This window comes from Chiloscyllium plagiosum, chromosome 9 (genome assembly GCF_004010195.1).
Source record: "Chiloscyllium plagiosum isolate BGI_BamShark_2017 chromosome 9, ASM401019v2, whole genome shotgun sequence".
Classification (NCBI taxonomy): Eukaryota; Metazoa; Chordata; class Chondrichthyes; order Orectolobiformes; family Hemiscylliidae; genus Chiloscyllium; species Chiloscyllium plagiosum.
The window spans coordinates 33,651,903-33,667,844 of record NC_057718.1 but is presented as its reverse complement, the minus strand read 5'-3'; the positions used below and the strand labels follow the sequence as shown (position 1 = coordinate 33,667,844).

The 15,942-nt window shown below is 41.7% G+C and overlaps 1 protein-coding gene across 3 annotated transcripts in view; it reads right to left on the bottom strand.

The window, feature by feature from the left end:
- The window catches only part of LOC122552759 (thyroid adenoma-associated protein homolog), a 381,744-nt gene that overhangs the window by 332,313 nt on the left and 33,489 nt on the right, over positions 1-15,942 (bottom strand). For all 3 annotated transcript variants that reach the window (XM_043695687.1, XM_043695686.1, XM_043695688.1), the window contains 4 exons: positions 15,676-15,830; positions 12,572-12,727; positions 12,328-12,456; positions 1,369-1,492 (listed from right to left, as the gene is read on the bottom strand). In XM_043695687.1, the coding sequence (XP_043551622.1) occupies positions 1,369-1,492; positions 12,328-12,456; positions 12,572-12,727; positions 15,676-15,830 (564 nt within the window). The remainder of the gene's footprint in view (positions 1-1,368; positions 1,493-12,327; positions 12,457-12,571; positions 12,728-15,675; positions 15,831-15,942) is intronic.

The window sequence follows — 15,942 nt, the reverse complement described above, 5'->3', positions numbered from 1 at the left end:
TTGAACAGTTCATCCACTTTACCAACAACTTCCACTCCGACCTCAAATTCACCTGGACTGTCTCAGACTCCTCCATCCCCTTCCTAGACCTTTCCATTTCTATCTCGGGCGACCGAATCAACACAGACAACATTTACTATAAACCGACTGACTCCCACAGACATCTAAACTACACCTCCTCCCACCCTGCCCCTTGTAAAAACGCCATCCCATATTCCCAATTCCTTCGTCTCCGCTGCATCTGCTCCCAGGAGGACCAGTTCCAATACCGTACAACCCAGATGGCCTCCTTCTTCAAAGACCGCAAATTCCCCCCAGACGTCCTCCACCGCATCTCCTCCACTTCTCGCTCCTCTGCCCTTGAGCCCCACCCCTCCAACCGCCACCAGGACAGAACCCCACTGGTCCTCACCTACCATTCCACCAATCTCCATGTACAGCGTATCATCCGCCGTCATTTCTGCCACCTCCAAACGGACCCCACCACAGGGATATATTTCCCTCCCCTCCCCGCGTTCCGAAAAGACCACTCCCTCCATGACTCCCTCGTCAGGTCCACACCCCCCACCAACCCAACCTCCACTCCCGGCACCTTCCCCTGCAACCGCAAGAAATGCAAAACTTGCGCCCACACCTCCCCCCTTACTTCCCTCCAAGGCCCCAAGGGATCCTTCCATATCCGCCACAAATTCACCTGCACCTCCACACACATCATCTATTGCATCCGCTGCACCCGATGTGGCCTCCTCTATATTGGGGAGACAGGCCACCTACTTGCGGAACATTTCAGAGAACACCTCAAAGTGTGTCCAGCAGGCTAAGATAAAAGGTAGAGAGGAGGGATTTGGGGGGAGGGGCATTGGAAATGCCACCTTGTCTCAGTCAAATCCCTCGAACTCAGCACCGCCTTCCTAACCTGCAATCTTCTTCCTGACCTCTCCGCGCCCACCCCCACTCCGGCCTATCACCCTCACCTTGACCTCCTTCCACCTATCGCATTTCCAACGCCCCTCCCCCAAGTCCCTCCTCCCTAACTTTTATCTTAGCCTGCTAGACACACTTTCCTCATTCCTGAAGAAGGGCTTATGCTGCCTGACCTGCTGCGCTTTTCCAGCAACACATTTTCAGTTATAACAAGAAAAAGCCATACAAGGACAAAACCTGGAACAGGAGAGTGCAAATATCAAAAACGTGGGACATAACATTGATGGTTACAGTACCACTTCAGAAAATTGAAGGAGGCAAGGTCAAAAGGCAGTGCAGTTGTGTTTAAGAAAGTGCAGCTCTAAATATCATGAAACATGCATTTTAGCTAGGGGACTCAGGATCCTGGACCCACAAGCATACAATTAAAATTATCTAACTTACCCTCCAAATTTTCAAAAACCTCAGCAATTATTCCTAAGAGACTCAAGGCAATGAATTTCCTAGGAAATGAAGCACCTGGAAACAGAGCTTGTAATAGTGTGCCACATATCCAGACCATAAAATCCTGGAAAATAAAAATGAAAGGCATCATTATCGAAATTACTGCTCCTACATTTCAATTGCAATATGCTTTTTGTTTCAGTACTTTAAAAAAAATGCTGCAACATCAGCTGCAGCACATCTAATTCTAGGAGAAAATGAGGACTGCAGATGCTGGACATCAGAGTCAAGATTAGAGTGTGCTGGAAAAGCACAGCAGTTCAGGCAGCATCCAAGGAGCAGGAAAATGGACGTTTCGGGCAAAAGCCCTTCATCAGCAATGAAGCAGGGTGGAGATATAAATGGGAGGGGGTGGGGATGGAGAGAAGATAGCTAAGTGTGCAATAGGTAGATGGAGGTGGGGATGAAGGTGATAGGTCAGAGAGGAAGGTGGAGCAGATAGGAGGGAAGGAAGATTGGTAGATACGACAGGTCATGAGGATAGTGCGAGCTGGCAGGTTGGAACTGGGGTAAGGTGGGAGGAAATGAGGAAACTGGTGAAGTCCACATTGATGCCCTGGGGTTGAAGTGCACTGAAACGGAAGATGAGGCATTCTCCCTCCAAGCGTCAGGTGGTGAGGGAGTGGCAGAGGAGGAGGCTCGGGACCTACATGTTCTTGGCAGAATGGGAGGGGGAGTTGAAATGTTCGGCCACAGGGCAATGGAGTTGATTGGTGCAGGTGTCCCGGAGATGTTCCCTAAAGCGCTCTGAGAGAAGGCGTCCGGTCTCCCCAATGGAGTACTGTGTACAAGTACTGGACTAGGAAAAGGATGTTAATGCAGTGGGTGCAGTCCAGAGAAGGGTGACTAGACTAACCCTTGGAATAAGGAGATTGCCTTTTGAAGAAAGCCTACACAGGCTGGCTCTATATCACCCTTGAATTTAGAAGAGTCAGAGGTGACTTAATTGAAAAATTACAAGATCCTGAGGAGACATGACTTCCAAAATGTAAAAAGGCTTTTTCCTCTTCTGGGAGAATCTAGAACTAGGGGGCATATTTCAATAAGTGTTGACTGTCTGTTGAATTCTCTTCCTCAAAAAGGTAGTAAATGCAGAACCTTTAAATATTTTCAACACAGAGGCAGACAATTCTTGATTATCAAGGGACTGAATGATTATCAACAATGTTCAGGAATGCAGAGCTGAAGTTAAAATCAGATCACCCCTGATCTTGCTGAATGGCAGAGCAAGCTCAAAGGGCAGAGTCACTTATTTTCGTGCCACGTCCATATGACCACAGCTGATCTGACAATTCTCAACTCCACCTTCCTGACATCTCCCATAATCCTCAATTCCTTTACTGGTTAAGCATCAGTCTACCTCAGCCTTGAATGTGCTCACATGACTTTGCAGCTCTCTGGTAAAGAATTCCACAGATTTACTATGTCCAGAAAAGAAATTCCTTCTGATTTCCATCCTAACTGGACAAACCCTTACTTTAAGATTGTAGCTTCTGCTCTTAGATTCTCTAACAAGGAGAAATAACCTATCATGACCTATCTCCCCGTGTCTGCGTGGGTTTCCTCCGGGTGCTCCGGTTTCCTCCCACCATCCAAAGATGTGCAGGGTCAGGTGAATTGGCCATACTAAATTGCCTGTAGTGTTAGGTAAGGGGTAAATGTAGGGGTATGGGTGGGTTTCGCTTCGGCGGGTCGGTGTGGACTTGTTGGGCCGAAGGGCCTGTTTCCACACTGTAATCTAATCTAATCTAATCCTCTTAAGTCATCTAAGAATCCTGTATGTTGCAATAAGGTTGCCCTTCATTCTTCTGAAGTCCAAAGAGTACAAACCCAACCTCTCCTGATAAGATCATTCCCCTATACCAAGGATCAGTTCAGTGAACTGCATCCAATGCCAGGAAACCTTTCCTTAGATAAGGGGACCAAAACTATTCACAGTACTCTGGGTGTTGTCTGATGCATGCCTTGTATAGTTTTAGCAAGATAACCCAATTTTAACAGTTAATTCTCATTGAAAAACTAACATTCATTTTCCCACCAAATTATCTGCTGAAGTTGGCTATTGTTTTGTGATTTACACATTATTCCCCTCAAACAACATTCGCTCTAAGCTCCTGCAAAAGGTGGACCATCAAAAATCGCAGCATTGACTTCCGGTTGGGAAGTCTCTGTTGGACATGGACCCTGGAGGTCTGCACAGAAGAAAAGTAGAGGTAATACTACTCCCAAATCTCGGTGCTATAGATTTCCACAGTCTTTCTCCATTGAACTTATATTCAGCTCATTTACTCTTCCTATCACATTTTTTGTTTAAACCCATTACATTGTATCTATAGTCGAGACAATTTCAAATTGTGGCATTCACAAGTGTATTTTTGAATAATTATAAAAAAAAGAAAGAAAGAACGAAAGAAAGAACGAAAGAAAGAACGAAAGAAAGAACGAAAGAAAGAAAGAACGAAAGAAAGAAAGAACGAAAGAAAGAACGAAAGAACGAATGTGCCTGAGTATAGAGAGGTAGCATAAAGTAGTAGGCTGTTCAGACCCTTTAAGCCTCTGCCATCCAATAGGGCTTATCCGACATTCTTATGTCTACTTTCCTGCCTTTTCCCCACAACTCTGGATTCCCCTACTGATCATGAATCTATCTCAGCCTTAAATAGACACAAGGACTCTGCTCCCACAGCTCTGTGGCAAGGAGTTCCAAAGACACTCAACCCTCAGAAGGAATTCCTCCTCATCTCAGTCTCATATTGGCACCCCTTTATTCTGATACTATGCCTTTTAGTCCTGAACTCTCTCTTAAGGGGAAACATCCTCTCAATCCCCTTAAGAATGCTTCATGTTTCAATTAGATTACTTTTATTTAAGATTAGATTACTTACAGTGTGGAAACAGGCCCTTTGGCCCAACAAGTCCACACCGACCCACCGAAGCGCAACCCACCCAGACCCATTCCCCTACATTTACCCCTTCACCTTACACTAAGGGCAATTTAGCATAACCAATTCACCCAACCTGCACATTTTTGGACTGTGGGAGGAAACTGGAGCACCCAGAGGAAACCCACGCAGACACGGGGAGAATCTGCAAACTCCACACAGACGCCTGAGGCGGGAATTGAACCCAGGTCTGGCACTGTAAGGCAGTAGTGCTAACCACTGTGCCACCGTACCTCTCCTAAATTCCAGTGACAAGAGTCTCAACATACTTAGCCTTTGCTGATAAATGTGACAAAGCTTTTTTTTTTAAAAAACAAGACTGGGAAAAAAAAAGCCAAGGACTGCACAGAGGTAGTAGATGACAGAGACTCAGAAGAGTCTGAAGGTGAAGGGTTTTAAGGCCAAGTTGATGATGGCCAACAGAGACTGCCTCAGCTAGAAGGCTTTCAAGTTTTAAAGAAAAGACTTGTACAGTGAAAGGGGTGCGGCCAGTTCACCGAGCTAAGCTTTTGTCTGGTCTGATTTCTTTTTAAAGCAGTATTATGTGAAGAAAGGCTGCTGGTCCCAAAGACGCAGGTCTCTGACTTCTATGGTGTAAGACCCTGTGTTTGATTTTACCTTTTGTGCCAAGGGGTATTTACAGGGATTGTTGCGAGTATTTGGAACAGCATCATCAAGTTGGGATAGTCTGTTGAGTTTTTGGACAGGATAAGTTACTTAGCATTCTGGTTTTTGTTGTTTGTGTTTCATTCAGTAATCTTGTAAATAAATTTTGTTTTTATTTAAAACTAAGTGGTTTGACCAGCTGATTCTCTCATGGAATACGAACTTTACGCCTGCTTAAAACAACTAGCAAAGTTAGAGTCTTGGCTACCTTCTTGAAATGTTTTGAGGGGTCTGGCCTGGTTCATAGATTGGGGGCTCATTGCGGGATTTGTTCTATAGTTCCAAACTGGGATTAGGTCTGTTGGACTTGAAGGCTGCAAGTGGTAGGGTGTTAATGTCTCTTGTTCTGGGTGTTGATTTTGGTTGGTTTAAACAGTGTTTGGGATAAGCAATGGCTATTTCAGTCACCAAGAATTTCCTGGGGGTGGAAGAAGTGACCTTGGGGGCTTTACAAAAGATGATTAAGACCAAGCTGCTGGAATTAGCAGACAAGCTGCAATTGGAACTGCCTTCTTCCATGAGGACAGGAGAGATAATTACTGCAGTAGCTCAGCATTTAAATTTGCTGGAAATAAAAAGTTTTTAGAGATGGCTAAAATTCAATTGCAAATGAAGAGGCAAAAGACAGGGAAATGCAATTAGGAGCGGGAGAAAGGGGAAAGGAAAGAGAGTTTGAATTCAGAAATTGGCACTTAGACCGGAGTTCAAAAATTCACTTCCTGAAGTAGTGAGAACTCATGTTGAAGAGCAGAGAGTTAAAATAGCAAGATTAGCATCTGAAATGGCTGATGATTCAGAGTTGGTACATTAAGCAAAGTTTGGCTTCCAGAAGTAATTTCAAATCAGTGAGGGATAGAAATTTTGGGGAAATAGAGAAATCCTTACGTGGAAAGGGAAAGGTAGATCTCGGCGATGATCATAAGGATAATTTACCACATGGTAAAAAGGAAACTCTTTAGGGGGCAGAGATTAGATTAGATTAGATTAGATTACTTAGTGTGGAAACAGGCCCTTTGGCCCAACAAGTCCACACCGCCCCGCTGAAGCGCAACCCACCCATACCCTTACGTTTACCCCTTACCTAACACTACGGGGAATTTAGCATGGCCAATTCACCTGACCTGCACACCTTTGGACTGTGGGAGCAACCGGAGGAAACCCACGCAGACACGGGGAGAACGTGCAAACTCCACACAGTTAGTTGCCTGAGGCGGGAATTGAACCCGGGTCTCTGGCGCTGTGAGGCAGCAGTGCTAACACTGTGCCACCGTGCCGCCCACAAAGGCTCTGGTGTTTTCATTGCAATAAAGAACACCTCAGGAAATCATAGTGTTGGTGGATTAGGAGAAGCACTGGGAAGTCAGATGTAGGAAAACAGGATAAGCTAGTGAATGTTGTTGGCATGATAACAGAAAGCAAAGTGGAGGCAAGAAAGCTGCACCAGGATGTACAAGCTGGTTGGAGGTTGGGTTAAGGAGAAAGTGTCAGATCTTCTTAAGCCATATACTTGCAAAGGTAAAGTTTATTCACATAGGCCAGAAGCAGCAAGTAAAAAGACTAAGAGACACCGGATCCTCTTAGTCTGTGACGCTGAAAATTGAGGTGGTATGTACTCTTGAAGGACTATTGCCAGAAAAGGTGCGAGTAACAGGAATTCACGGTGAGACAACAAGTGCAAATTATGTAAAGTGAGGTTACAGTGTCCAGTGAAGAGTGGAGAATTTGTGGTAGAAGTACTGGACAAACTTTCAGCTCCAGGAATACAATCGGTCCTTGCTAATGATATAGCTGATTCACTGGTAGGAGTACTGCCTACTGTGGTTGAAAAGCCAGTGGAAACTCAAGCAACGGAACTATTGCAGGACACATATCCTGGAATGTTTCCTGACTGTATGGTAACGAGGTCACAAAGTCACAATTTGAAACACAAGAGATCAAAGAGTACAGATAAGAAAGTTGAAGTGGAATTAACAGAGACCCTGTTTGATCAGATGGTTGGCACAAACCAGGAGCAGATAGATGACACAGCAGACATTAGATGTCACAGATGAAAACTTAAAGCAACTGTATCAAAAGGCATACACGGAAAAGGAACCTGAATGTATCCCTGAATGTTATTATCTTAAAATGATGTCTTAATGAGGAAATGGAGACAATCACATCTTCACGCAGATGAGAAATTGGCAGAAGTTCATCAAATCATATTGTCAGTGGGGTATAGAAAGGAGGTGTTGAAAGTGGTGCATGAGCCACCACTTGGGAGTCATTTAGAAGTGAGGAAAACACAAGCTAAAATACAAAAACATTTCTGCTGGTCTGGACTGCACAAGGATGTAGCTGAATTTTGCCAGACATAATCAGACATGTCAGATCTGAGGCAAAATCACAGGCAATAATGAAACTCACACCTTTAACACCAATTCGTGCATTTGGGGAACCTTTCACAAGAATCTTAATTGATATCATAGGTCCCCTACCTCAAACAAAAAAAGTGAGAATCAGTATTTGTTAAAAATAATGGATGTGTCGACCTGATTTCCAGAGTTATGCAATATCACAGCTCAAAGGATAGTAGAGGAGTTACTCAAATCTTTCACTTGATACAGATTACCAACAGAGATATAATTGTATCAAGAGTAAAACTTCACATCAAAATTATTCAATGAAGATATGGGCAGCTTAGGAATAAAACAATTCAAATCTATTGCATACCATCCAGAATCACAGGGAGCCCTAGAAACGTGGCATCAGACATTAAAGACCATGTTGAGGGCTTATAGTCAAGACTATTCAGATGATTTGGGATAAGGGAATTCCGTTTGTGCTGTTTGTGATCAGTTACACCAAATGAATCTACCAAATTCAGTCCACTTGTATTAGTTTTGGGGCATGAAGTGGGAGGACTGTTAAAAACGATTAAGGAGAAACTGGCAAGTCAGAATTCAGAGATGACATATTTGGACTATGTGTCAAATTTTAGGGAACGATTAAATAGTGATGGGGAGTTGGCTAGGTCACTTTGAAAGCATCACAGCATACAATGAAACAGGAAGCAGACAAGAAATCAAAAATTCACAATTTTGCTATTGGGGATAAGGTTACTTCCAGTGATAAGTGAACCTTTAAAAGCAAGATTTAGTGGACCTTATCAAGTCAAAAGGAAATTGAGTGAGGTGAACTACTTGATAGGGACTTCAGACACAAAGAAATCTCAGAGTATGTTATGTGAATATGCTCAAAAGGTACTTTGACAGGCAAGGAAAGCAAGAGGAGAATGTGTTAGGGTTGCGCACAGAGTGAAGAACCAAGTTCAGAGGATTCTGGATTGGACATTCCTCAAATTAAATTGAAAAAATGGGATAAACTATTGAGTTACCTTCCAAAGGAAAACTGAAATGACCTGAAAGAGTTATTACTATCACATGGGGAGATATGTGAAAATAAGCTGGGAAATACAAACCTAATTATGCATGATGTAGATACAGGAGATGCTGTGCCAATTAAGCAAAATCATTATAGGCATAACCCTCTAAGGCTGGCACAGGTTCAAAAGCAGATTGAACACATGCTCCAAGAAAACAGAATTGGAGTGAGTTACAGTCACTGGAGCTCACCCATAATAATGGTGCCAAAATTAGATGATACCCAACAGTTACGTGTGGACTATCGTAAAGTCAATGCAGTTACAAAGACTGATGCATATCCAAATCCACGTTTGGAAGACTGTGTTGAGAAGGTGGGACAAGCGACTTATATTTCCACGTTGGACTTGCTCAGAGGATACTGGCAGGTACAATTTGTCAGAAAGTGCAAAGGCATTTTTGGCTTTCGTAATGCCAAATGGACCATATCAATTTAAAGCCATGTCATTTGGCATGAAAAATGCACCAGCCACACTTCACAGACTAACCAATAATGTAATTGCAGGATTACCCAACTGTGTCGTATGTATTGATGATATGGCAATTTTTAGTCACACACGGAAGGCACATTTACAGCATTTATCAAACTTGTTCGATCAACTTCAGAAGGCAGGCTTGGTGATAAACCTGGCTAAAACTGAATTTGTCAAAGGTCGAGTAATTCGGGAGTTTCCCATACCATTAACAAATATGGTTCCTGAGATTGAGTGAACTTTATTGAAAATTTATACCAAACTTTAGCAGTGTGGATGCTCCACTCACTGAATTGCTAAAGAAAGGCAAGAGGTTTCAGTGGACAGTGGATAGTCAGAAGGCATTTGACAGCCCGAAAGCTGTGTTAATCACTGCCTGGTATTAGCCACACCTAATTACGCAAAGCCATTTAAGGTGGCTATCAATGTGAGTGATATGGGTGTTGGTGCTGCGCTCTTGTAAGAAAACTATGAGAAGGTAGAAAAACCTATCGGATATTTCTCCAGGAGGTTGAACATTTATCAACAGAAATATTTAACGATTTCGACGGTTGAGAAGAAGATTTTGAGCTTGGTGTTGGCATTACAACATTTCAGTGTTTATGTTACCAGTAATATATATGAGACAATCATATACACGGATCATAACCCATTGAAGTCTGTGGAGAAATTTAAGAACAAAGATGCCAAACTGGTTAGAAGCTTGTTGTTACAGTCATTCAACTTGAAAATTGTGCATGTGGCAGAAAACGTGACTGCCAATGCAGTATTGGTACTGAAATGAGAAACGGAGGCGTTCAGTGGCAGGACTACAACAGACTGAAACAGAATGTAGTTTTGCATGTTTATAGTCAATGTAATGTATGTGCGTGTTTTTGAGTACTAACACAATTTTAAAGAGGTTTTAAAATGAAGCCATCATTGGGTATTCATGATCCTTTATTTAAAGTGTGTGTGTGTGTGTGTGTGTGTGTGTGTGTGTGTATGGGGGGGGGGGGGGGCGGGAGAAGAGGAGGAGTGAAAGACGTGTGACAAAGCTGTTCCTTTCACAAGGTTATGCAGTCCTTGGCTTTCCCCCCCCAGAGACATTGTCAATGACACAAACTACAAAAAGCCTGGAGGTGAAGGGTTTTAGGGCCAGGTTGATAACAGGCAACAGAGATTGCCTCAGGCAGAAGGCTTTCAAATTTTAAAGAAAACACTTGTACAATGAAAGGGATGTGGCCAGTTCTCAGAATTCAACTTTTCTCTGGTTTGTTCTTTTCTTAGCAGTAGTGAGAGGAAAAAGGCTGGTGGACCAAAAGAAGCAGGTCCAGGCTGCTACACTCACTCTATCCTCTAAGACCTTGTGATTGATTTTACCTTTTGTGCCAAGGGGTGCTTTTGGCAATTATTGCAAGTATTTGGAACAGCATCGTCAAGTTGGCATAGACTGTTGGGTTTTCGGATAGGATAGGTAACTGAGTATTGTTTTTTGTTGTTTGTGTTTCATTCAGTGATCATAAATAAGTTTGGTTTTGTTTAAAACTAAGTGGTTTAACCAGCTGATTCTCTCCTGAAATATCCACAATACACCTGCTTAAAACAACTAGCAAAATTAGGGTCTGGGCTACCTTCTTGAAATGTTTTGTGGGGTCTGGGCTGGTCCATGACATAAGACACTCCCTCCATACCATACAGCATCTTAGTGAACCTTCTCTGAGCCGCTTCCAATGAATGATATCTTGCCCCGAATAAGGGGACCAAATTGCTCAAGGTACTCCAGTCTCACCAGCTTCTTGCACAGTTATAGTAAGAATTCTCTACTCTTGTCCTCCAAACCCCTTGAAATAAGAGCCAACATTCTGTTAGGCTTCCTGAACCTGTTTGCATCCTTGTGCTAGCTTTCTGTGTTTAAAGCACAAGTGCTTCCAAATCCTTTTGTGCTGCAGGTTTCTCCAGTTTTCCTCTATTTAAATGACAACTTTTTGATCTCCCTTCCAAAATGGACAACTTTACATTTTCTCACATTATACTCCATAACTTTTAACCTACTTTACTTAACCTATAAATACTCAATATAAACTATTTGTACCCCTCTCACAATTTGCGTTTATATCTATTCTGTGTCATCTGCAAATTTAGCTGCAGTACATTTGCTTCCTTCCTTCAAGACATTAATACATAGTGTAAACAGCTAACAAACTTTTGTGATTTGTTAAATGCCTTCTGGAGGTCCATTTATTGGTTCTCCTCTATCCACTATATTTGAGAGTTCCTCAAGTAACTGTAATATACCATTGAACCCCTGCAGTGTGAAAACAGGCCATTTGGCCCAACAAGGCTGAGGGGTGACCTTACAAAGGTTTGCAAAATTATGAGGGGCATGGATAGGGTAAATAGACGAAGTCTTTTCCCTGGGGTGGGGGAGTCCAGAACTAGAGGACATAGGTTTAGGGTGAGAGGGGAAAAGATATAAAAGGGACCTAGGGGCAACTTTTTCCACGCAGAGGGTGGTACATGTATGGAATGAGCTGCCAGAGGAAGTGGTGGAGGCTGGTACAATTGCAACATTTAAGAGGCATTTAGATGAATAGGAAGGGTTTGGAGGGATCTGGGCCAGGTGCTGGCAGGTGGGACTAGATTGGGTTGGGATATCTGGTCAGCATGGACGGGTTGAACCGAAGAGTCTGTTTCCATGTTGTACATCTCTAGGACTCTAAGTCCACACTGACCCTCCGAAGACTAACCCACCCAGACTAAAGCACCTAACCCCACACATCCCTGAACACGATGGCAATTAAGTATGGCCAATTCACCTAACCTGCACATCTTTGAATCGTGGGAGGAAACCGGAGCACCCGGAGGAAACCCTCCCAGACACAGGGAGAATGTCTGTGTGGAGATTGCACAGTTACCCGAGGCTTGAATCGAACCTGGGTCCCTGGTTCAGTGAGGCAGCAGTGTTAACTACTGGGCCAATATGCCGGTGTCAGATATGATTTCCCATTCAATGAAACCTTGCTGACTCTGCTAGATTAGATTCCAAAACATGCTATTAAGGCATTCCTTAATACGGGATTCCAACAACAGATGTTTGGCTAATTGGCCTATATTTACTTGTTCTCTACTTCCCTCTCTTTTTTTGAATAGGCAGTTTTCCAATCCTCTAGTACTTTTCCAGAGTCTAGAGATTTTTGGAAAATTACCTATTTACCTAGTTTTGGGAAAAAAACTAGAGACACTAGGTGAATTGCTCCTACAGCAGGCCAGCACAGAAAAGACAGGTCAAGTAATCTCCTATTGCATTTTTTGATTCTATGAATTACACATTATGTACATCCCATCTTCGTTATACATAAAATAAGTCATTTAATTATATATGCCACTGAAATGTTGAATGAAATCATTTTGAACCTTGTATTGTTGGAGCTGAATTTCTGCATGTTGAGACTTTGGGTTTTTTTCACACATGGCATTCTTCTGCTTAGTAGGCTGAGTTTGCTTATAAAGCACTTGGGAACTGTCCCGCAGCCTGGAGAAAAGCTATGTAGAAAATTGAAAAGATATGGTCAATATCAAAAGCAATCTAAACACAATTTTAAATTCCTCTGGTTATGCTAGAAATAATAACCAAATCAATTCAAAAACATTGGCCCACCTTTTTCATTAACCATACGATCTGCTGCCTCATTGCAGGTGACTGACTGTTCATGTTATATGGAAGGAAATACTTGATTAAAGCTATTTCTTGTTGTGAAAGAGCTTCTGTACTGCAGTGTGTCTCACATATCAAACCCAACGCGTCTAAACAGACCTGCAATAAACAAAAGATTCGGCTTTTTTAAGCTTTTCTCAATGTTTTCATTTTACACAGTTTTCCCCTATCTTGCAAATACTGTACTATCTATATCTATGTGACCACTCATCAGGAAAAATCCTGAATTGTCAATTGTCCTGGTCTAGACCAGCACTTCATGCTTGTACTGCTGTAATAAAAAAAAATGAGTAATAAGAACCCAGCAGCAATCAATCATTCACTGCCCTTCTCAAAATGAGCATTTCATCAAATAAACAGAGCAGTCTAGTCAAGATATGTTATTCATTGTTCAATTTTGAGCCTGAATACAATTTACACATTTCCACAGTGTAACCAAAGGAAACGCTTCTCAATTGAGAACCATTATTCAGTTCAAAGGCAAACCCTTATATCCAATAACAATATTACATAGGAATCACAACAATGTAAATAATTCATTGTATGTTCAGCTTTATGGATGTTTTAAAGCTGGGTGATTCAGAAATTGAAATGCCACAAAACAAAATACAGAACAAAATCAATTATCCGAACGAGACAGGCGCGGAGTATTTTGTTTGGATTACTGCTCCAATAGTGAATAGAATTACGCCAAAATTTTTATTTCATTCAATTGATAAAATGTGTACAAACACTGGACATTGCTTACAAATTCATAATATTTTACAAATAAAATCACTTTTTGTGTTAGAGTTTGACTGAAGTCTGAAATGTTTTGCTGATATTTTCCTCGGTTTATCCTGTCCTCAACAGCAGCCAGCATCTCTGTTCAGTATTGTCCCATCGTCCAGACTAACCAAATGTTGTCCTTCCCTCCCCACCAACAAGTCCTTAGAGAGAGCGGCACAAAGGGGGAACACGAGAGAGGGGGAAGGTTTTCTCACTATCTTCAGTTTCCATCCTCTCATCAATTTTCTTTTAGGGGGGTAATGTCTTCCTCGTGTTTCCTCCCAAGTTTTCCTTCTGTTTATTTTCATATGTGCTAACTCACTGCGATTTGCTCTCCACCATCAAAAAATAGTTACATTAAATTTTCTTGTCAGCTGCAAGATATTGAACTACTTTTTGTTTGGGGAAAAAAAAGTCTTCATGGGATAACGGGAGGAAAAAGCAACGGAAATGAAAAGTGCGAGCACATTTTTTGACTTAACTCTCCAGAGAATGAGCTGAGGAAATAAACTGTTGGGTTTGCAAAATGGAGCAAGTCAATGTTGAGATGGAATCTTGCTGTTACAGTGCATAGCTCCGGCTTGCACGCATGTTCTTGTGGGTTCAGTCACAAACCTTCGTCCTTGGAGAGAATAAGTTTTGGAGAGCCTTTTTATAAAAAAGTGTAAGACTTAACTCTAACATCATGTCTCGAGTATATATTTGAAGTTAATTATTTATTAAAGCATGTTTGCATCTATATTCCTGTTCAAATTCATAAAGTGATGCATTAAATGGATGTAGAGTAGAATTTTCCCAACTCAACTGAAATACATGAAAAGGGACCTGAAGACCTTGTTCGGATAATCTGAAATTTGGAAAGTTGATGTTCAGGTAGCCAAAGTTGTTCAATATAAAGAAATATTTTTAAAATGCTCTGTGCATAAACATATATCCATTTCACACAAGACAGCATTAAATTCTAATTATCAATCTCAGTATTCTAAACACAACCACTGATAGTTCCTTAAAGGGACATCAGTTTAAGGACTCCCCAGATCTCAAGCTCCAGGGAGGAAAATGGGAAAGATATAAAAGGGACCTAAGGGGCAATATTTTCACGGAGAGTGTAGTGCGTGTATGGAATGAGCTGCCAGAGGAAGTGATGGAGGCTGGTACAATTACAACATTTAAAAAGACATCAGGATGGGTGTATGAATAGGAAGGGGTCAGAGGGATATGGGCCAAATGCTGGCAAATGGGACTAGATGAGATTAGGATACCTGATCGGCATGGACGAGTTGGACCGAAGGGTCTGTTTCCTTGCTGTACATCTCTATGACTCTAAGTGCACAACATGCACAGAGACTTATTATGCTTTAAAATTTCCAAAGCAATGAGATTCAGCTCATATGGAGCTGCTGCCTGCCTAATAACCAGTACAACTCCTCTCCTCAAAGTAACAGACCTAACTCAAGTCCAAAGAATTTAGGTGAAAACAAGCAATTGCTAATGCTTAGGGATCCAAAACATTCCTTGATCTCGATGTGTGAAATTTAACTTATTGAAACTGCCCAATTTACCAGCACAGAGTACTAGCAAATGCAATGATTTGCAGGGTTACCTGGTGAAAATTGTTCAAGAACATTTTGTATGACGTAAAACAAACTTTCAATACAAAGTTTTAATCACTTAAGATCAAAAAAACCAAAACGGATCAACTCCCATTTTATGATATCTTCATACATCCGGAATCTCTACTTGTACTCTTTATGAAGGGATATTGAATGAGTTAAGTGGGGGATACAAAATACAAAACTTTAGGGTATATATTATCTTTTGGCAGAGATGAACCCATTATTCATTGCTCAAAATGAATAGAACAGATACTCAAATCCTATTTAGTCACTGTCCCAAACAAGTGAACAATTTAATAGAATTCAACTGATCAGTTACAGGGGGAAGGCTCCAACCTAAATCACACTGTTCCTCACTTGAAACTTGAAATAATGGAGTAACATCCTAAGGTTTCACACTTTGCACTCAACTGGAGATGGAACGGAGGTTAATGGAGTCAATAGTGTCATGCTTCATTCATCTTTTGGGAGCGAAAAGGAACTTGTTTGTCCTGATCAGTCGCAGTTCCCAGCAGTGCTTTCCAAGACCATTTTGTATTCATGAATTTCAGGAACATTAAAGTGAAGGTTCATTATAAATTTAGAATCACGTGCAGAGAACAACAATTTAACTTAAGTTCACAGATCACAATTTAAGAACCTATTTAATACTGCTGTACATACCTGTTCATGTTTATGAACTAAAGCCTGCTTTATCAGGCTAATGGGTATCAGTTCATCCCACGCAGATTCCTCAGCAGTGCCCAACAGTCCTTGAGCTCTAGCTGCTCTCAAGCAGGTCATGAGTGCTCCAAGAGCACCTCGATTGTTGAAAGGACCTAATTCAAGCAAAACAGATTCTAGAGCATCAGAAAAGGTTAAACAACCTAAATATTGAAATATATTTCACCAAATCACTCACTCATCAGCACACTAACTTAATGAAAGCAA